Below are 23,503 nucleotides of genomic sequence, written 5' to 3'. Positions count from 1 at the left end.
CCCCCCCCCCCCCCCCCTCCTTCCCTCTGGGTATTGTGAAGCTTATGGCCAGACTGTGTACTATATTTAATTAGAACTTAAACCCCAGAACTGATGCCAGATTTTTAAAATAGCTCCCAAATCAAAGCAAGAGGCCAGATGTTCAAAGAACAAAGCACACTGGGTGCATGGGTTTCCCTCAGATTCTCATAATGGCAGAAGTAAGTGCTAGACTGTTCAAAAATCTTACGATAGTTGTAGGTGTTAACCACATTAAAAAATCTGCCCTTCAGAAATGAACTCGTAATGCCTCCAAGTGCTTTGAGATCTTTGGAAGAAGAATGAAATAACCATGCATTGAAATATTTAGACCTAATTCCTCTTTTCATTCATGTAAAAGGAATCTGGAATTTGGTCTTCCATCTGTTCGGGGGCAAGGAAGAGACTGTTCCTTGGCTCACTTTCTCCTTAGTATCACACAGAAAGCTTTCTGCTTTTTTTGCACGTGTTTGTTCTAAGCAAAATGAAGAAAGACGACTAAAACTGGAGTAGGATTGGATGCCAGTGGATAACTGACAAATTAAGCTATGTTTCCTTCTCCCACACACAAGCCTTCAGCTTAGTCCAATACATCACACGAGCACAAGGGAGGAGGATGTATTGGCTTTTTCTGCTACACTCACATTTGCATGAAAAGGAGCAGTCAAACGAAAATTAAGCACTTAAACAGCTTAAAAAAGCACTGGTTCAGAATACTGTACTTCAATAAAACATTCATTGTTATTCAATGCTTGGCAAATGACATTGCCATCACATACTAGTAGAAGAACCGTGAAGAATAAATGCTATCTGAAAAAGAGGCTTGTACTTATGCAGCGCTAATGACCATCTAAAAGAGCGATTCTGCATGGTTACATCCTCTTTGAGATTCACAGCTGCAGCTTCACAAGAGCAGCCATACATCATAATCTGCAGCCATTTTAGGCTACCCTTGTGCTTTGGAGAGCAATATGGGCAGTAAGGAACTGCTAATCTGTAAAGTTACAATCAAAAACAAGTTTATTCAGCGGTGATGACTGAGGAGGAGGAGGTATTCAAATTTTAATACTGACAACACCTTGATTGTAACAGCAGCGACACAGGGAGAAGAGATCTCCACATTTAGTTTCATTACAGAGAAAACATACTCGTTAGATTTTGATTTCTAATTCATTATAACAGTGGCAAGGAGTAGCACACAAGCCATTATTTTAAAAGGTCAGATAACTGTATTTTAAGATTATAAGACTCACGTTTTAATTAACGTGGGGAATTTGCTTATTGAACAACATGCTAATCCTATAAACATCACTAATTAACTGATACACAGTGACTTTTCAGAAGGTTAACAGCTTGGGAACAAACATTATTTCACCGTACTTTGAAACTGTTTGATAATCAAAGGCAACGTTAATATCCACTAAATTAGTCACAGATTTTGTGGGCAAACCAACAGATAGCCTCCACTTCCTAGATGCACAAGATTTACAGCCACACCCATCACACCAAAATACTTTCTCCAATTTTGCACACTTCTTCAAGCTCAGTTGTATGGAAGCAACTGTAGATCTCTGCACTAAGCAACTGCACAGCACATATCTGTGGCTTATTAATACAACTCTTTGGATCTGTAATTAGGTTAGACAAAGTAAAACAGTCCGGAAACTCTCTTTGTATTACCGTGCTTGTTTGCCTCGTACATTAAATATCTTTGTCTCTTGCAACAACTACCTGCAGCACATCTCTCAGGCCAGGTCATGCAAGTTAGCCCTCCACTGCCCTGTAAATGGCATCAGTCAGCATCACGATAACTCCCATGGTATCTGAATGTACAAATTCAGAAGAAGCAGCTCCAGAAGAGCAAAGTGGGGCCAGTGCTAGTTTAAGCTGTCAAGAGTTCAACCAGAGGTTAACTGTAACCAGGAAAGATGGTGCTTTGCTTTCAGCCCCCAGTACTGTAACAGCCAATATACATCTCTTGTGCTTCTTAGGCTTCTCTTGTTGAGATGAAAGTAGCTTGAAATCCAAGTTACTACAAGCATAAGCATCTATATGAAAATGCTGGCATACTGAGGAAAAACTAACCCTTTGGTAATTAGTTACTGCCACAGGCTCCTCTGCACTGTGAAAACTCATCTAAGATGAACGAGTTCATACAAAATGTTTGTTGATTTATATTGGTTACTGAGAAGCTACATTTCAGCATTAAACATAGCACTTGCAGTATCTGGCTAGGCCCACAGAAGAATGACAAAGCCAACATTCATGAGTCACTCTGTGTCACAACCTCAAGTGAGCAACAGAGACTCACTCAGGGAAGAGACTGTCCTTCCCTCACCGAGGGCTTACACTCTCTTGCTTCCTCTTGCTTTCCAAAGAGGTGCTTTTTATTTCCTCATCATGGGACAGCTTATAGAAAGCTAGCTGATGTGCATTAAATGCAGAACAACAGCATGCCATTTCTACAGTCACATCACTACCTGGCTCCCTTAGCAGCATGGATTTGCACATAAGCACAGAATCTATCAAATTATATCACTTGCACAAGGAATTGTATGGTTACCTATTTCCAGAGGTTACCACTAATTACTTCACCAGGTACACAGAGCAATCAATGGACCAATGAAAGATCCCAAAAAGAATGTTTAGCACTCAGGAGTGCCATAAAGACAAGGCTGTTCCTGTCTTGCGCCAGCTCCAAAAAATGTGTTTTCCAGAGTCTGGTGGCAAGTGTGGAAACAGAGGGGAAAAAAAGAAATTAAAAAAAAATCCCTCCTCATGATCAGAAGACAGATGTTGCTCAACCTCCCCCCCAAAAAAACAGCTTCCCCTGAAGAACTGAAGGGTGAATTTTCATCTTGTCTAAGTGAGCTTCATTCGTATGAAGTGACTCAGTTCTGGGTCCTACCATTATGCCTGAAAACCCTGTCCTTCTTGCTATCTGTGATATTCTGCCTAGCTACGTCCAGAGCACCTGGCTACCAGACAGCCAGATGAGAAGTTTCAAATGTTGCTAAAGAGGAGGTCTAGATGGAGACTTCTGAAAAGACAGGACAGCAAAGGAGACAAGGATTTCAGCAATCAGATTTCTACAGGCACCATCCCTTCAGGTAATGAAAGCTTTTTAAAAAGGAAAGCCTGGACAGAATTGTTCCAGATACACAGCTTACCCCGGAGACTTATATACATTTTTGTGGTTTCACCACATATTTTCCTATTAATTTGGAAATAACTTTATCTCCTCGGTAACCGGTTGATAAGTCCACAGAAACAACAGGGGAAACTGACAGAGTACACCAGGAAGCCAAAGATTTGACTACGTATACGATCTTTCAAATGAACAGGAGGGTCTTGAGGAAAATTTTCTCCCTATACTCCACCTCTTCGACTAACATTGAATATGGCACAAGAGGGGAAAAAACGAAAAAGGCATTACAATGTGAGATTAAAATGCAAGGAATTTGTATCACACAAATACAAGCGAAATTAAGAACAATCACTCATCTTGTGTAAATGAGGAGAAAGAATTATGCATAAAGTAGTGATGGCCTTCATGAAGAAAGCAGGCAATGTGATATAATAAAGTAAAAAGACTTCTAGTGCTCATTTCTCTTAATTTTTTACTTTTTTTTTAATAAATTGCTCTGGTTAAGTAGGAGATTGCATATGTCAGTCTAAATGCCTAAATAAACTCAATACATTTAGGCTGGAGTCACACGTCTTGTTACAGCTGCAACTGAGCTAATTGAAACGAGGGTATGAAACCCAGCTACTCATCACCAGCCCCACCTCGCCTATTCTGGAGATCACTGCCTTTCCCTCCACATTGCCCACGTAACCCCACCTTTCATCCCAGCCAAGTTGGACACCAGGTTAGAAAAAGCACACTACTGTGATCACCTGGAGTTTTGGGGTTTGGTTTTGTTTGGTTTTTTTTTTTTGACAGAAGCAGGCTATGGAATGGCCCACCTTGTATAAAATAAGGAGGGAAAATAAGAAAGTACTCATCAGAGATGAGTATTGATAGCATTCTGGGTAGGTGCCGCTAGAACCTCACGTGGGATTACAGCTCGAGTTTCATTTTCAGAAACCTAACAAAACTGTTCCACCGATACCTGCAGGCTGAGGCATGCTCTGGCAGCCAGCTACCAATTTCGTCCTGGCACTGCTCCATTCACACGCGTTTCACAGATATAGCTTCGCTACACATCCAGATGCAAAGACTACATACAGTACAGCCAAGACACTTCCAGACACTCTCTTGTAAGAGAGCTGTGCAAAACCTTTTGTGAGAGAACTGAGCAAAAATGTGACCTTTTGTGTCTGGAAATCAAGAAAACAAGATTTACCATAGCCCACTTCCAGACTGGCAATACCACAAAGACACCAAACAATTTCTGCAGTGCTCTAACTAGAGATAGTCTTGGAGGTTCTGGTTCCTCTAAGCGCAGCCTGACTTAAACCAAACCAAAGAAATTATGTTTCCCTACTCAAAAGACTTGTAATGATGCTTTGCTCTCATACCCCAAACCAATGAATGCAGTAATCCAACTCTAAAGTGGGCTACGAGTTTATTTTTAAATGAAGCTGTAATTTAAAAGAAGAGTCAATTAATCTCAAAGTAACTAATATTTCCTCCCTGCTCATAGCCTGGTCTCTCAGTGAATGCTTTACAAATTCAGTAATGACTAAAACAAATTAGCCTAATTACCTGGAAAACGTGGTACACTAACTTTCAGTTTCCAGATCAGATGACCTTCTCTAAGTCAAAACACTGAAAATAGTGAAAGTATGAGCATGAACAACAAAGGTGTCACACTTCTCATCCGTGGAGCTGTTTTTTTATTCACAAAAGTAAACACAGTGATTCCTTTGTGCAAGAGGCAAGATCAGATCAAAAACACCCATGGGCCATACAAATGCAGGCCAAATAGGACAGAGAAAAATGTACTCTGACCTCTGTATTTAAACTTATCAAAGGTTTATCTCCTGCAAGATACTGAAAATTTGTTAGTGCAGGTTAAACCACTCACCCCCCACTCAATTCTGAAAGTAATATTATATTTGCATGGCTTTTCTTGAAAGAATTAAAAGTTGATAAACATAATTATAAGAAAAAGGAGCTCTTATGCCACCGTAAATATTATCCAGAGCTATTTTTATCTTAGTGAGTTAAAATCATGTCAGCAACTTCCTTTTTCTCAGAATTCTACCAGCCCCTTGGCTTCCAGCACAACAACAGCAATGAAAAAAATCAAACTAAGCCTGTATCAAATTTCCTGAAATCCTGAGATTAAATAATTTCTTGGTCTTAAATTGTTGATTTAGAATGCAGATTTCCTTTTTAATTTACTGAGGCCCACATTCAGGGCAATATTGCTTAATTATTGTTTTTTACTCTACCAAGCAGACAGAGAAGTTCATTAAGTTTATCTAGCATTCAGATACGGTAGTACTGATAAAGAAACCCCTTAACTTTCTATTATTTACCTCACTACATTGATCAAAAATGGAAGACAGCCTGGAGGAATTTGTCTACTGAAAGTTAAGCCTCACATACCCACAAAAAAAGAATAATTTTGTCTTGAGAATTTATGAAACTTCACCCATTATTTCAATGCTATAATTTTTAACCTGCGGTGTGAAGACCATCCATGTATCTGTTAGAAGCAATAACAACAATAAAATTATATACTTGTAAGTAGATGCAAAAAAAAAAATATTACCACACAGAGGCTGTGCCTTAAAATTTCCTATTGCAAATTTCCTATTACAGACTGGTTTAGTATCTCTGCCAGTCACATTATACAAGTTCTAAAGTACAATGTGAACAAAATCACAATACCAGAACGTAATGTAAAGTAAAGTTCTTTAAGGGTCACTTAGAACACTGCTTTCAATCATTTAAAATATGATGTCAATGCTCATTTTACCAAATAGATATCAGATAACAGACTGGTTTAATGTTCCAATGGAAATAATCATTTCACTGCCTAGGGAGAAAACGAAGTGACATAAATGTACACAAATATGCATATAACTAGACTGCATATAAGAGACCCGATTCTTGCATAACTTTCAAGGTAGCATCCTCCTTGCAGAGATGTTACTGCTGATGCTGCTACTCATTCCAAAGCAACCAGATTCTGCCTCTAAATGCAATGGGTGAAGTGGCCTATTACTTGGGAACATAGCTACATGCACTGCACCATGTACTATCATTTCTCTGCGTAAGGAAATAACAGCGGAAACTAAATATAAAGAAAAATACACTCTATTAAGAAGAATACTGTTGTTAGGGTTACTTGCGTAGAGGACTAGAGTTTGAGAGTAGTATTTTTAATAGCACAAGCTACTGGCAATGCTCTATGTTTCTTTATACATAAGCAGAGAGTAACATTTTATATACTGTCAGTAAATTTCAATCAAGCAGCATGAAAAGAAACAACCCATACCATTGCTAAGCTCTTAAAAAGCCACACCTGAAGCTCATGAACTTTTTTCCTGTCCCCTTACGGAAACTATACAATATAACGTACACTAAAAACTTCCCTATTCCTGTACTGGATTTAAAATATGAACAACTGACAAGTTCTTTTTCTTCTGCAGCTTTTGATTTTTCTTTACATAAACTTGCCCCTAGTCAAAGGGATAAGAAACTCAATGTCCATTTTATTATAAGTTAAAGGGGATCAAACTAAAAGCATATCTTATAATGACTTCAGATGACCAGACACAACTTGCCAAACTCAGCTATGCCTACTCCCTCTCTTATGCAAAGTTACTATGGCCACTGAAGATGGAAAATGGAATATTTATAGCCAGTTTTACGTAAGCCAAACATATTCTTCAGAAGATTCATAATCTGATCAAATCAAAGCCAATTTTCACACAAACAATCATGACACATTTTCCAAGAAGGCTTTGCCTACCAAGCTACTGGCAGCAGCAATGTTCTGTATAAATAAAATGCTTTCTTTTCCAAGACTTTTTTTTCCCCTAATGTACATTTTCCTTATTCAGACTTTGTAAATTCATTTTCACGGTGGTGACAGTGGGGAAATTACAGTAAAGAAGTCACAGAAAATTCAACTCAAAAGGTAAAAGTTTTGAAAGGCTATAAATCTGAAAAAGAAGAGGTTCAAACGAAGAAGCTTAAACAACCTTTACTGTAGAGGTTACTCCACTTCTGCTATAATGCTTTCTTGACTTTGATCTTTAAATCAATGACTCATGAAAATGATATCTTCAAATTTACAGGCCACCAGTAAGTGGGTCTTTAAAAAAAATGTTGTACAACAATAAAGCAGGAACCACAAGCACTTCTTAACCATTTGAACTGTCAACTAATTAATTATGATACTGAAACAAAGGCCCATTTAAAAAACTTGCTCTTAAAAAGGAGAGAGGAGAAAAAGACAGAGGAAAAAAAGAGGGGGGAAAAGGTCTTGTGAGCAAGCCAAACTGCACTTCAGGGAGAGACGTTCAAGAAAATGTATTATGTTTGCTCACATTAACAGAGGCATTTCTCCCCCACCCCATTCAGACGGAAAACAAAATAGGGCAGCTCTTCTTGCCACCGACTGGTGCCCCTTAGCTGGAAGCAGCTCCAGTCGTCAGGTTCCTGTCAGTGCAGAGCACACCAACACTTCCCTTCTCCCACCCTTTTGTTCCTACTTAATATGTGCACTTTGCTCAGCAGTCTTTGCTGTTAAACAGTTCATTTTTTCCTTGCCTCCTCTGCTTTAGGAGGAGACAAAAATAGCAGGACTTAGTCACAAAATATAAAGCTCATTTCCTGTAACTTAGTGCCTCATTCTTTCACCTCCTTGTCCATAGGATTTGGCTACCAAATAGGTCTTAATCTGTAAACAAATGATTTGCTCTACAATTAAACCATTCAGGTTTTTGGGTTTTTGTTTTGGGTTTTTTTTTTTTCTTTCTTTCTTTGGCTGCTTGGCTGCTGTCCAGTGTGGAGGCTCATAGGTTCTTCTATTATTTAGTGCTGGTTAAAAGGCAATAAGCTCATTTAAAGTTTATAAAACTATAAGCTATCAACAAAAGCATTTAATTCTTCTCTGAAGCACTGTGGCTTTTGCCTGAAAAATTAATAATGTATGGTTGCATGTGTGTGTGTGTGTACACATACATGTGGATGTGTGGGGGTATTTTGTTACGTGCTCGCCTGGTTAAACACTCCAGATGTCTTTTAGTCAGTTATTGTAAGCTACAAACACATGCATTTCACTCCAATTTTAATTGTCTGTGTAGTTTTTTCTCAACAACTGACAATCCCAGGAACTGCAATCCACTGTGGCTACAGAGCTGAACCTCAAAGACTTTGATGTTGTACGAGAAAAAAAAAATGCCATGCTGCTGCAGCATTTCAAAATGTTTGCAAATATTGTTTCCTTATAAAATGATGTTGTGAATCACAGGAGTCTACTAGAGTAAGTGAAACCTTTAGAGAAATAAATAACATGTTAAGTTTCTCATGTCTGCAGTTAGAGAGTCACACATGACCCAAGAGAAAACAAAACCACATCAAGGTCATTTTCCTTTATCTCTATTTTTACATTTTTGTTCTTGCTGGAAAATAAGTTCTCAGGGACTATGAACCGAAACACAGCGTGTGTGTGTGTGTTTGCCTTCATTCAGCTGTTTATACATACAATATAGGGCTAGCAGGCTACCACCTCAATGTGGGACGGTAAAGACAAGGAAATATTTTTTAAATGTGTCTATAAATAAGTGAATTATTGTAAATGAAAAGCTAAATTTACAGGTGTAAATCTCATTTAGAAATGACAGGTACTTAGCAATATCAACTTCAGCAATATACTTTCAATGAAATTCTGCAAGCCTATTTAAAGTCTATTACGGCTGCTGACATCAATCTGCCAAGCTGCAGAGTGCTAAGCTCCACTAAAGATTTGCACCTATAAATTTAGCTACTGGTATATTTGAATTAAATACACTGTGTTTCTCCATATAGGCAACTACTGACATAAGGCATTGAGGTGGATGGGCAATAAAGCAGAATTGTCACGGAGCCTCTGATGCCAGTTTTGCCTGAACAAGGACTGAAGTTCAGAGTCCTACTTGAGTTTAGGTTCCAGTCCTTTCCACAGTGTTTTAGTCTAGATTTCCACACTTACCACTCAAAATTTCACTTCTTCCCCAATGAATACAACAGTAAAGGCCATAGTCCTACTGCAACTGCTCATAGGAATATGAACACTACAGGAGAATCCTGAAAACTCGATGTATACAAAATATTTTAAGAGTACACATACCATGTACTCCTGTATATGCATGCACACACAAGTACAGGCACATACAAAGGGACACACACAAACAGATTTTAATTAGGTGTACCTATTAAGACTCACCAAAGACCTTATAAATAAGACTCTCCCTCCCTCCCCCCAGCCAAATGACAACTTCTGGAGTTGCAGATAATAGGTGGCAGGCAGGCAGGTGACAGATAAGTATGTTCATCCTGAAAAACTACTTAAAGGTTAAAAAAAAAAAAAGTTGTGCTAGGCCTGCAGAAAAGAAATTCCTCATATCCTGATCTCGCAATCACAACCAAATTTCAACCTTAATTGTAAGTATTGTTCATTTTTCGAATTTATCCATATGCTACGTATCTTCAATAATAACCAACCAGCTGAAAAGGTTTTGTAAAAATTAAGCAGTAAGAGGCATTTTAAACCTATAGTAAGTATTACAGTTTGAGGAAAAATTTAAATCTTGGAAGTAGTTTGAAAATAGTTGGCAACTTTTCCACCCAGAGTAAATCTGAAGGCTCAAAAATAAATATTCAAGAGCATTAATTTGTTTCTAGATTTGTGTGTGCAAGTAAAACAGCAGCCATAATGTGGAAATTTGAGTCACATTTTGCAACTAATTGGAAGCAGATTAGAATTCTGCCTCAGGGGAACATTGTCAAACTAGAAGCTGGAGCAAATGAAGAAAGAGGTGAAAGCATCGTGAAGAGCTGACAGATTTACAGTGCTCAAGGCAATAAACGGGTACTAGATGAAAATGAATGTGCTTCACTGTACTGCATGCAGTTTTCAGTCATATCTCAGCAATAACAGCATACAGCCATGAAACTATCATTTTCAGAGAGATGGTGAAGGAAAGAGTAAGAACGAAAAAACCACTATTCAGGCAGTGTGCAAAAAAATATAAATCATACAGTGGCTCAAGTTGTTACAAGAATAATCAAATTGGTCATACTGGGCCCTGTTTTGTAACCTGGACTCACATCAAGCAGGGCTTACACAGACATAATGCAATGAACTACTTACTTAACAAAGGGCTGTAAGCCTTTGCTCACTGTGAGCAAGAGTCAAAGCATTAAGCACGTAAGAGAAACAAACAAACAAAAAAAATCACACAGATTTTATAATTTTAAAGCTAAGAATAACACAGAACCCTGCAGACAGATAAATCGGAGGCAGGAGGAAAAAATCCTTTTTAGAGGGTGATTAGGAAAGGTTGGAGGGGAATATAAAAATGAAAATAAAGTGTAGAGGCTAATGTACCAATGCTGTAATGGAAACAGCTGCTACCTTTCTCCTTCACTGTTTGGCATCTGGTGCCGCATCACAGGAAAGATTGTTAAAGGATCTGGACATGAAATGTAAATACAGACTATTAGCCAAAACTCAGTTGCTGTATTTATAAAACAGTAGCAGCTCTTTTTTCTGTGTGTATGTGCGTGTGTATATATACATACACACATATATACATACACACCTCCCCCATATGTATATGTATTGATATACATACACACATACACATATACAATCCTGTCCTTAAACAGCAACTAGTAACACCATTACATGACACTGCACCTTACTACTGGCTGAAGTGGATAAGAAGATGAATTTAGTTTTTTTAGTAACACTGGGTGTGGAAAAAACACCTTCATTTTTCTCAAACTGCAGCAGTATTTTTCCTTCAAATTCCAGAACTCCAGTGCAATTCAACACACACTGCCTAACGTTAAACCCAGGGCAAAAACTAACCAGTAAAACTTTATGTCAAATGTGTTCAACATATCCAGAATACTCCTGGAATATTAGATCCTTATCGTCAGTGCAACCTGACTAAACAACTCCCTGGACGTTTACTAAATCAGATTTAAAACTCATAGCAGCAAAACAAAGTTCAACTGAGTAACAAGGTCCATTTCTAATTGTATTTGCTTCTAACTGTTACCTTTTGTTGCAGAGATACAGATCTAGTTTCATTTCCCTCCTTCAAAAAGGAAGACTTGGCAAGAACATGAATTCAACTACTGCCATTAACTCCACTGCAATAAGCCTATAATAAAGCACAGACTTGATAGTACTATCCATGTAGTGTGGTGAACCACACACAAATAAACAGTTCTCCACAAAGAATGAAAACCCAAAGACCAAACCCTTCCAATTCAAACATTATTGTTGCTTTTAACATAAGCCATCGACAGAAATCAGCCAAGGAGGTGACAGGAAATCCAAAAATAATTTGGTCTGGCCCTACACACTATGAGAAAGGAGATTACAAGTTGCTTTTCACTCTTCTTACTAGTTGAGGGAAGCAGTGAAAACTATAAAAATCTATGCTTACGTAACAGACATCTCTACTGTAGTTCAGTACAGCATCACTGAAATTCATCAATAAAGCTGGCATTTGAGTACTGTGAATTTATGTTGGGGGTTGGGGGATGGACTCAACAAAACCCCTGACTTAATTCAGTTGCTAATGCAAATGACTAAATGTGTGCAAAATCAAACTGTTTAGTGCACACTGCTAAAGACGCCAGATATGCCTCAAATTTTCCTGGGAAACTGAGACTAAACTTCTTGCTTTCTTTTATCAGAATGAAGAAAGCGAGCTCTAGGAGTTTACAGAAGTGTGACCAATTGGAGCTTAGTCTTCTGTTGCTAATTGAAGCATGAAAAAATGAGCCAGTTTCTGAGGGCAAACTACAAACATATACTTTTTATATTCCACTGCCACATGATAAAAAACAGAATGAAGCTGACTCGTAGAAACTTGACTGGCAACCAAAGACCAAGCAAGCTATTATTCCAAACTGTTATGGGAAAGCACTAAAATTGCTACCAGGTCTCCTCATGTTACTCTTCAATAAAAAGAAGCCATCAGGGAAATAAGAGGAAAAGAAAACACATCAAAACCTCTAAAGTTCCTTTAAGTAAAAATACACTTCTGTGGCACAATGCCATCTGCTTCCTGGTTAACATGACAAGACAATTCAAGAGCTAGAATACCAGTGTTTTGAAAACACCAAGTAACCACAATCAATAGATTTTAGTTTGCTCTTTTGACTGAAAAAAGTGCATTCACATGCCACTATTGGCAAATGCTTCAAACATTCCCATGAGGACATTTTTCTTACGTCACTATTTGGTGGAGATTCTCAGGAGACAGAAACACCTCAACCAAGCTGGGTTTGTGCCCAGGAATAAGATCTAGGCTAGGAAGACTCAAAAACTGGGAGAGGAAGATGGGAGAAGATAAGGGAACCAAATGTTCGGTATTTGATCAGTAAGTCAAAATGGTTGAGGAGGATTTATCATAAAGGACATACAATTCAACATAGCACGTCTTCACTTCAAAATTACTGAAACAAAGAGCTTCACATTTGATTCCCAATGGCTTTGATCTGAATAGCCTCAGTGGACGCGACAGGTAGGTGCTAGAAAAGTTGATCCCTTCATTTTCAGATTTAGCAGTATTTGCCAATTTACAGGAAAAGCAGACATATTATAAACTTCTGTCACTAAAATGCAACTTCTTTACTTGCAGTGTTGGCTTAAGATTTCAGAAAATTTAATCAACACCATAGCTACCCTAGAACTGGAAAACCTACATATACAGTCATCAGTCCTATTTCACTGCATGCAACTTACCCTATGCACTCACTGAAGTTGTTTAATCAAGTAGTCTCATATATAAGCATATGTATTACGTACGTGTACATGTCCATGCAAACAGGGGAAACATGCAAATCAGAGGAAACTACCTATTCCCACCCCCTTGAATTTTCTCTCAGCTTTTTCCAAAAAGGGAAAGAAAAAATTACAAAGAACTTGCTTGTCAGTCAAGTCACTCTGAATAGGTTTACAACCTTTCATTCAAATGTAAAGGCTTTGTTCCAATTGCCAAGACCATTTAGTCAGAATTAAAAGAGAAAATGCAATAGAGATGCTTACTGAAACCCTGGCTACAGCACAACCAAAAGTCATAGTCTGATCTTAATATTTGCCAAAATGGCTACTCATAGCCTGCAGTAAATTGTAGTTTTAATTCAAGAATGTAATAATAATTAAAATAAAAATAAAAATCTTGTGATTTAAAATCTCATTTTCAGAAAACCCCTCAAGTCCTGCTATGAAAACTGGTAATTATCTTTATTCAAATTATCTCATTTCAAACACATTTTTAAGCAAATTAAAAAAATGATAGCTTGTATTATTATTCGCTTTGGCGAAACACTGCACCACAAAAGAGCTCCACTGGGCAGAAACACTCTGGTGCAAAAAGGGTAAAAGAAAAAAGGTCATAAAATTGAAAAGGAAAAAAAAGAAATACAAACGAACTTTTCTAAATTTTCAAAAGTGTTTACTTTTTGTAATTATATCATCATCAGAAATTTTCATGGAACACCATTTTGCTGTCTTTCACCCAACAGGGAACGTTATGTACAGACCAAATTTTTTAAAAAGATCAAGCTATTTTCTGTGATTATTATTAAGAAATAAAAATAATTCCTTGACATGTAAACACACTAAAACAAACAAGAGTTTTTAGCAAAACTATGGCCAGCCCTTCAACAGGTGTGATCCTATCTGAGGACTCATGAGAGGATGTATTTATTTCTGTTGTAAGAAATAAAGCACAATTAAGAAGTCAGATAATCTCTCCGGCCTTTCAGGAAACCCAGTGACATATCACCATGTACGTTAGAACATTATATAAGTACAATATAAAGCTGGTACAGTGCTAACCGTATTATGTAAAGAATAACCTGGTTGTTGGATCATCTGTACACAGTAACTTAGCTCAGAGAAAGGCAGATTCTAAAACTTGGTTATGTTCAGCAATCCCAATTGTATACTGTGGAACAAATCTGGAACATGTAGCTGACCTGCCATTCAGAAAGTGAGTACTATATCTGAGAAATACAGAACGTGGCAATGACACAAAGCTGCCTAAGTAGCTGTGGAAGTAATCTAAGCTTTTTTCAAGGGTGGGTTGATGGAAATCCAAAATACATATGTCTTTATCCAAAACAGAAGGTGGTGTTTCTGATAGCAGAAATGTTAGCATTTCTGAGACATATTCCTGATGATGCTTGTAAAATGTGCTCAGATACCACATGTACCAATAACACCATGTAAGATGTGGAGAAACACGGGGTTTTTTTACTCTTTCACTCTAAATAAGTAAAAACAATGCTTCAAAAAGAGCATTACAACCAAGACCATGGCTTAAGGGGTAAACAAGCATGCATAGGCTGTCAAGATACTGCTGACACACTGGGCATTTTGAAGGAAATTCTAATTCAAAGCATATTTGGCCTACGTCCCCCAACTCCATTTCTTTATACCCTCTCTTCAGGCAAGTCTTCTCATCTACTGTTTCACAGACTACATTTGTTGACCTTTGATCCCATGTGTGGTTCCTAGACACGTGTAATCTTAGTGGCTTCAGAGGGGAGAAAGGATGCCGGGATATAATCTCATGCTCATTATTAACCTCACACCTGACACCTTTTTGGGGATCTCTCAGACACCTGCTCTCCTATCTGCCCAATGGATTTTAACAAGTGGATGCATGCAGTCTCGCTCTCACCTGGAACAGTCTTGAGATGGCCTGGGTAGTCAGCAGGACATACACAAGTGTTCTGAGATCCAGTTACTGACCATGGAGACCATAGCAAATTTAGAAAGTGCACACGAGGTACTAGGACCGCCATCCATCAGGCCAGCGGGTACATAACATGCTGGTGGATTTTCTGGCATATGTAGCAAAGCGGCACAAGGGAGAAACAGAAGCAGATTTGTGTTAGCCCTCTACAATGTCAAATTTTCAATATATAATGGGTACTATGATGTTCCACCCTGCCACCTACTCTCAACAGTCTTTTATCTAAGAGAACATTGTTTTTGTTGTTGTGGATTGTTGTGTTTTTCTGAATACACCTGTTTACAAAGCAAGCACAGGACAAGGCCTGCTCTCACTGAAGTAACAGCATTTAGCCTACCTTTACCAATGCAAATCACATGGATAACACAGAGCAAATAAAAGGGGAACCTGCATTCAACATGCAAAGGATGTCTCCAATTAACAGAAAGCAGGCCACAGAATCTCCCACAAATGTCAGTACTACAGAGACTACGGATGATACCCTTTAAAAATCAGATCGTTCAATTCTTATGCAAAAAAAAAAAAAGGCACGAGCTTTAGCATGCAAGAAAAACTGCACATTTCAGATTTATGATTTACATTGTTATCGATAAAATAGCTTTCCAATTATCAAGGCCCTGGCAGGAGAAGCTGGAATGCATTATGTGTTAATGATCACAACCAGGGGTCCAAGCTTTACTCTTTTGTCAGAGCTGTAGCAGATCCTCCCCGCAGCTTCACCATTAACATGTCTGTTTCCTGTCAGACCACTCAGAGATAATGTCATTTATCTCAGGGCGGCACAAGACCAGTCATTAGCTTCAGTAAAAGACCTCAAACAAAGGCCGGATGGCGTTTTATCCAGGGCTCGTAGGCTGCAGCCAAGAATCTCATTGCCTAACAGTTCAGAACTTAAGTTATCTTTAAAAGAGTAATTTTCCCCCATCAACAATTCTAGAACACTTCTCTGAAGAGCAGAAAAGTCTCTGCATGGAAAATTTTACTCAATGGTTTTATCGTATCCAATTAGGTGACTGATAAGAGCTTGCTAAAGTTGTCCTTTGAGAGGTGCCCCCCCCCCCCCTTTTACCTCTTAGGGAAAAATTGACAGAATAATTCTGGTTCTACCTAAATAGTAAGACCTTTGAAGAACTGACCCTTATTGTGCTTGCCTGCAGGAGGTGATTCACTATTATAAATTCTTCAATGACTGAGCTTCTGGAAATCTCTTTAAATGAAAGTTGAACTTGTTAACTATATGTACGAACATGTGTTTTCACAGTCTCTCCTGTATTATTGCATTTCAGAAAGCTTCTATAAAGTGCCAGGTGAACTTATTTTAAATAATGATAATAATAATAAAAAAAGAAAGAGTCAAAAAATATAAGCAAATCTCAGCTATTCAATTCCTGTTTTTATGTTGAAAACTAGGAACAGATGGTAGTTTCCATGTTACTTGAATCTGGTTATTGAACACCTCTATGGTTACGGGAGATTTTGCTTAGCACTTTTAACATACATTTCATTTATTGGACTATAAAGTGCTACTTTGGAAAAACAAGTCTTTATATAGCTATAATTAAAACAGTCTTGCAGCAAAGCCCTTTAACATGGAGAACGTGGTTAACCTCATGACATCTGGACAATCAATCCTTTCCTTTTTACTGTGTATTTATGAAGTTATTAAAATTGTAAAATTACCAATGCCCAAAGTGAAATACTTTTCCAGTAGTTCCGAATAAGGTTATCAGCTTCCCTACTTTATTTTATAAATGTTCTAGACCAGCCTCCGTTGTGCTACGCTAACTCTTGCTTTGCACAGGAATTCAATAGCAGATCTGGTCATACATATTGGCAGAGGTCAGCAGGTTCACACGGAAAGCTTTCCTCGGCCAAAGGGCAACACCTCTTCACCCAGCTCAAAAGGCACCGTCACACTACTAGACAGCACTACAGAACTTTAAGAACCTTGAGCTGTGCTTATTGTTAGACACCCATAGTTATCAATGTTTTTAACAGCTAAATCCCTTATGTAGCTTTCAAAACAGTTTGCTGTCAAACAACAATAGACTTTGTTCTTTAATTACAGCAAGTGACCTCCCTGCCCTTTTATTTCACAGTGAATAAACTACACCCAAGGCCAGTGAGAAAAGTACATGAAAAGCATATCTCCATAACATCATCAATCAAAGCATGTACTTAAATGATTTACATCAATAGGTAAAATGCACAGTTTCCTGATGAAGTGTAGAACACCCTCAATCCCGCTATTAAAAAAAAAAAAAGTGAAGATAAAATAAACAATACCAGCCAACATGCTAATTTGCTGAAGACAACTTTCAGCTGTGAAATGCAGTCTTAATGAGAAGAAACAAGCTAATACAAGAGAAAAATTCAATCCTGGAGTATCACTAGACTGATTCATTTAAAAACTGCAACCAGACACCTGATTACAGCTTTGTATCTTCTGTATTGTCTTCATGTAAACATACTGATTTTCACATGCCAAATACAATTTTACCATATCTCAGAGTAAGTTGTGACTGTTTGAGTCCCAGAATCTCCCTGCAACCCACACAAAGCAAATTCTTCTAGATACTCTGAACACTTTTCAATGTAACAGCGGTTAAAAATACAAAAAACTTAGGTAAAACAGATGAAGAGTGACAAACAGTCACTAACTGTGCTAAAAACAGTATGGATGAGAAATGGAAAATAGAGACAGGTTTTAACACCAAAAATCTTAGGAGTGGTTAGCCTACCTGTCAAAGCTACTTATTCAGACATGTCACTGGTGGCTTAACCACAAAATGGGCTGCACGAATATAGCTCAAACATCTTAGAATTACAGCATACTTTGACTTTATCCACATATTAGGGGAGTGGCGACTTTTACAACATACTTGCGGTTTCTGCATAAAAGAACCAGCAGAACACAGTCATTGATTTAATTAGGCTTCATAAGATCCAATTTATCATGTTTTACATGACTTTCTGCAGCAAGGAAGCAGAATAAATAGACCAAAAATAGACATTGAAGCATGCTGTGAAAGCTAAACAGTGACTACAACTCCTGGGAATCTGCTCCAAGCTTTTGACAAATAGTAAAAAAATGCAGTATTATATTCCACACCACATACAAAAACCTGTAGATTTTGAATCAGCAGGCATGAACTCATTTGTATCTAAGAGGACACATCCAAATTCATGAGACACGTCTTTCACAACATTAAGATAACTGGAAATTGATTTTAATATGCAGGCTTGAAAATTACATATTTATCTACAGACACAAAGTGCTTTGTGCAAGTACAGCATATGTGTTCTAGTGTATAAACAGTCAAAGCAAGAACACTTAACGAATCTAAAACCCTTAAAAAAAAAAATCTTTCTAATGATTATTAAACATTTGGGAAAAAAGCCAGAACAACAAACATAAAACACTTAAGTTTCACTAATAGTACCACAGGCTGGGCTTAAGGTTGCAACCATTGTCAGCAACGAGCTTTATTATTATTGTATGTCTAGAAGGGAACATTCTTTGGGAAGAGAAATACTAAGGGATGTTATTTAAGACAGCAAGCAAGCGCACTATTAAGCCAGACAATGGCCAACACTGCACGACTCTAATGTGCGAAGCCTGTATTAAAGTCGGTGTGTGCCAACAGCAGTGGCTGTTACTGGAAATGCAAGCTCCAAACCTCCTCCTGGAGCAACACAAAGTGTACCACCGGCTCTAAGCCACTCCATACATGTTTGCTCTGAATTTGCATGCCATCCAATTTACATTGCACATAAGATTACTCGCATGTATATGGATTCTTCATACAATTTCCTGTATGACTACCGAGTGAAAAGAACACAAAAACGGGAGAAACCACACCACCCTCCAATCTCTGTTGCCATGACAGCAGCCTTTGAGATACTGAAATGTTCAGATTGCCAGCTAAACAAAATTGTTGAATGTGAACATTTGGCTGAGAGATTAAAAGGCTAAGGGGGTTGCAAAAGGGCAGTACCTCCCACATTCCAGGCAGCCACTGAATCCAATCAAATGGCTCTGACTCTTTAACCACAGCCATTGTGAAGACCGGATTAGGGCAATTTATCTAGATAGTTAAAACAGATTAGAGAACTGCAATTTGAAGACTATTGGCAACAGAAGTAAATGCCTACTGTACTAAGTTAATAAAGAGACCATGAGATTTTGGGACACCTTTCCGCCACAAACAGGACTTTGATAAATCAAAGCGCAAACATATACACATGAATTACAGCAATCTGGTTTTCTCATCTGCATTTAGAAAAGGTCACAAGGCTCATTCAAATTCATCCGTAGATATGCTATCTTAAAAGCAACAATATGCATACAATATGAAATCTAATTTGTTCCTTGCCTTGAACAGAAGCCCTTGAAATTATCTTCCAGTTTTAACAAATACCTTATGTCACAAACACCCAAATCTAATCCTCCAGTCAACTTAAATATTAAAAAAACTTCAACATGACCGAAATACAAAAAAGCCGGTAGCGGGTCGTAAAAAGACATAACTTTTCCCTGAGACCTTCAGCCCTCCCAGACGCTTGCAGACCATACAGTTAACACCGACCTGAAAGTTTTTCCCATTGCTGAACATTCACCCAGGGAAGTTGTAAAAGCAGGTAATTTAAGACCAACAGCTGACAATAAAGTCACAATCTAACACCCTGAGATTGTTCTTTTGGGGGGGTGTTGGTTTGCTTTATTTTTCAGGCAGACCAGGTTATCTTTGTTTAACAACCTGTAGAATTCATCGGATTTGTAATCCCAGGCCAACACTCACCCCCAGGTCCCCCAGAAGACACCTTCTGCCCTATGGACAGAACAATTCCCGCCAGCACCAGAACCTCCTTTAACCAGCAGTTAACAAAAGCCAAGCTCTCCCTCCACCCTACCCAAAGAATAGAGCCATGGCCATCTATTCTTACAGAAAGCATCTTTCATAATGTAATAGAAAGGAAGAAAAACACACACCCCCATCTGATTTCTTTCATACATTTCAACCACTCAACAAACGAGTAGTTCGCATCCAAGAGCCAGCGGGGCTCAGATAGGAAAGCTCCCCCAGACAGGAGACAAACTGCTCCCCTCTGTTCCGAAAGCTGTTTGGCACACACGCATCTCAGCACAAGGTGCATTCCCCTCCTCCCAGCCTCCTCCTTCCAGGAAGACGAGAGGCACCGCCTGTCTGCTGGCTCCTTCCCGTCCTCCACACCAGCTTCTGGGGCCTCTGGGCTGCTGTACCACAGGAGCCCGCAGTACGATGAGCATCCTGCATCTCCACGAAGCGCAACGGCGGAGCCCTGGTCTCTGCTGATGCTTCCTGTTTTCCCCCCCAAGCACAATCTCAACTCCAGGCAGCAGGTCAGAGGAGAAGGGAGAGGAGTCCCTTTAGGCTTTGGGAGAGGAATGGCCCGCCAGTGTTGTGGAAAAGTGTCAGCACACACAAGACCTGCTGCTCCTGGAGCCTGAGCTACGCACCCCCCTAGGCAAACACACAGACCTCCAGCCTGCAAACACGTGCCATCCCACTGGTACCAACACTGCTGCTCTCTGCTAAAACCGGGGACAGCTCAGTCAGGGTCATCTCGGGGTTTCTCCTTCTGGGTGAGTGCCATCAGAAGGAACAGACAAAACAGAAACATTCTCCAGGTCTGAGGACAGGGAGGGGAAATCAGAAGGAAGAGCAGCACACTCAAAACATGGTGTCTTCTCTCTAGGGAAGAGGTCTCGGGGTTGTTTCTTTTTTTTTTTAAAGAGAAAGAGGAAGAACAGATGCGTGTCACAAATACACAGCAGAGAGAAAGACACAGGAGCCAAACACACAGTTGTGGCACATTTATTATAGACACAGGGAGACACAGAAGATAAGAGGTGGAAAGGAGCTTTGTCCTACCTTTTCTGTTTTCAATTTCTTGATTCGCCTGTGGTTCTCCTCCTCCTCCTCTTCCTTCTTTACCAAAATAGAGTTCCCCATTAACCCTGAATCCGGGGTACTTTTGCTCACCTCCCCCACAGCAGAGGAGGTGCTGTGGAAGGGGCTGCTGCTTCCACCACCACCTCCCTTGGCCCCAAAGCCATAGAGATGCCCAGGGGGAGCTTGGCTGCTGCTGCCACCCCCACTGCCATTGGGGTGGCCCTGCTGCAGGTCATGCTGCTTGTCCTTCCTGGATTTTCCCGCATCCTTATCCCGCTTGGAGCCTCTGCTGCCTGGGGCTTTACCTGGTTTCTCCTCTTTGTTTTTCCCACAAGAGGCAATGGTGGTGGTGTTGCTGGTGCTGTTATTATTGCCGTTTGGGTTACTGCTCACGCTTTGACCCAGTGCTGAATTCATGCCAGTTGCCTCTCCAGGGCGCCCTTGGACTTCCTGCCTCTTGCCAGCACTGCTGATCTCAGGAATCCCATACAAGGCAGCAGAAGGCAGAGATTTATTAGCATCCTTAGAAGTTTTACTCCTTTTCACTTTTGATTTGCTAGTCTCTTTGTGAGAGGAATTCCCCTGGGGAGCAGAGGGCTGAACAGAAGCAAATTTTAGACCATCAGCTAAGGCTGAGGTAGCATTAGCCCCACTGGAAGCCAGACCCCCGCAATCCTTGGAGCTGGTGTTGCTGCTGCTGGTGGTATTAGTAGAATTATTCATCTCAAATTTCTGTCTGTCCTTCTCCAGATCGGCGTCCAAATCGATTATTAAATTCCCAACACCGATTTCCCAATCATCGCCACTGTCGTAAGTGTCAACCGTGTTTGGATCCACACCTTTTCCTGCAGTGGAAGTGTTCAATGACATCCTGAAGATGAGATCTCTAGAGTAAAAATCCGATGAACTTTCCTCTGGAGATGTGGGGACATTCGTTTATCTCCGTTGGGCTCTCTTAAGTTCAAGTCTTCTTGTCTTCCTCCCCCAGGTGTGTCTAGGTTCACAACCTGCAGTCCACGTCCACCTTGTCCTGTGAGGAAGGGAAAAGTTGAATATTTCTTTTCTGGGTGTTACCAGAATATAGTAAGACTAATAAAAAGGGGCAAGGGAGGGGGAGTGAAATCATTCACCCTTGCCACATTTTTTTCTTAAGTTTGTTAAACCGGAGGCAATGGCCATGATGCTTTTATAGTGAGCATCTTTAATCTAGTTGTATACCAACATCCACAATCTCTCTTCAAAAGTCATGTCCACAAAAAAAAAAAAAAGGAAAGAAAAAAATTAACTACATGATTTAAATCCACAAAGCTCAGGAAATACAGTCTTAGAAGTGGTGCCTAGTTGTTGGAGCACATGTTGTAATCTAACCCCTTGGACCACCACCTAGGCACGAAAGGGAGAAAAGGAAGGACACAGATTCAACTCTTCACTGCATTCCATGGATTTTGTGGCTTTAAACCAGACCCTTGAAGTTTTGTGGCTCTCCTGTATTATCTTTTACCCCCCTTCCACTTAATCTCTTGGGGGGGAGAGGGAGCGCTAAGGGAAGTAGGAAACCTAATTTTCCTTGCCACAATACAGCTTCTGTTAAAAACCAAAAACCTGCAAACATGAATGTTTAGTGGAAAATATTAAACTCCATAGGTTAAAAAAAAAGAAGAAAAAGAAAAGAAATAAAAAGGTCTTTTTTCTTAAAAAAAAAAATTTCAAGATAACAGTTCTAAAAGCAGTTCTAATGTACTCCTAGGTCACACAATTGTTAGGTCTGTTAAATATAGTATTACTGACTGTACAGGAAACTGATTAAGACATACACTTTAAGTGATCTGCACCAAGGTGGCCTCAGTGACCGCAAATGAGTGTGTGTTTGACAAAGCTTAGTTAAAACGATTTTTAAAAGGATCTCTCCCTTTTACGGTCGACTGTCGAAATATTTATACATATATATGCATAATGCTTACCTTTAATCCTTTATCATTTTTTAATTAAACCAGCAAATCAAAATGCTGTTCCCACTCGTCTCAGCAACAACTCTGTGCCTCATTTTACTTAAAGAGCAAGTGATCAAGAAGTAGAAAGCAAGTATCATCTCAGCCAGTATAAATCGGTCAATAACATATCTCCCCCTACTCTGGCACACGGATCAGAAGTCCTTTTTTGTTTGTTTAGTTTTTTTTCCTCCTTGCTTAAAGAAAAAAAAAAAAAGAAAAAAGAAAATGCTGAGCCTCACAACTTTACCAGCTGGTAGGTAATATTTCACATTCAGAACTGAAGCATCAAAGACCAGATTTTTGTTTGTTTGCTTTTCCTGAATAAGCACCGAGAGGTAATAATCATCACAGTAATTTAAAAGAAAAAAAATGTATCCCCAACTTCACACTCCGTCTTCAGCCCCGGACCTGGGAGCCATCCTGATCAGTAAGTAATGATCCCATGAAACAAACCTACAGGCGCCCGGGTGTTACAAGACAGAATGTGCTAACATCGGGATAAATTAGTGAAAGGGAGGAAGGAAAAAAAGAAGAAGAAAGGACTGAAAATCTGGGCTGGATTCCGCCTGTTAGTTGGGAAGTGGCATTTTTTTCGCCCGTCCT

At 39.3% G+C, this 23,503-nt stretch overlaps 1 protein-coding gene across 1 annotated transcript in view; it reads right to left on the bottom strand.

Moving 5' to 3' along the window:
- The window catches only part of ZNF608 (zinc finger protein 608), an 82,790-nt gene extending 61,011 nt beyond the window's left edge, over window positions 1-21,779 (bottom strand). Inside the window, exon 1 of the mRNA XM_009321100.1 lies at window positions 20,889-21,779. Within this exon, the coding sequence (XP_009319375.1) occupies window positions 20,889-21,779 (891 nt within the window). The remainder of the gene's footprint in view (window positions 1-20,888) is intronic.
- Between the last annotated feature and the right edge of the window lie 1,724 nt (window positions 21,780-23,503).

The sequence above is a fragment of the Pygoscelis adeliae genome, unplaced genomic scaffold (genome assembly GCF_000699105.1).
Source record: "Pygoscelis adeliae isolate BGI_AS28 unplaced genomic scaffold, ASM69910v1 Scaffold83, whole genome shotgun sequence".
Classification (NCBI taxonomy): Eukaryota; Metazoa; Chordata; class Aves; order Sphenisciformes; family Spheniscidae; genus Pygoscelis; species Pygoscelis adeliae.
This window is presented reverse-complemented; position numbering and strand designations above follow the sequence as displayed.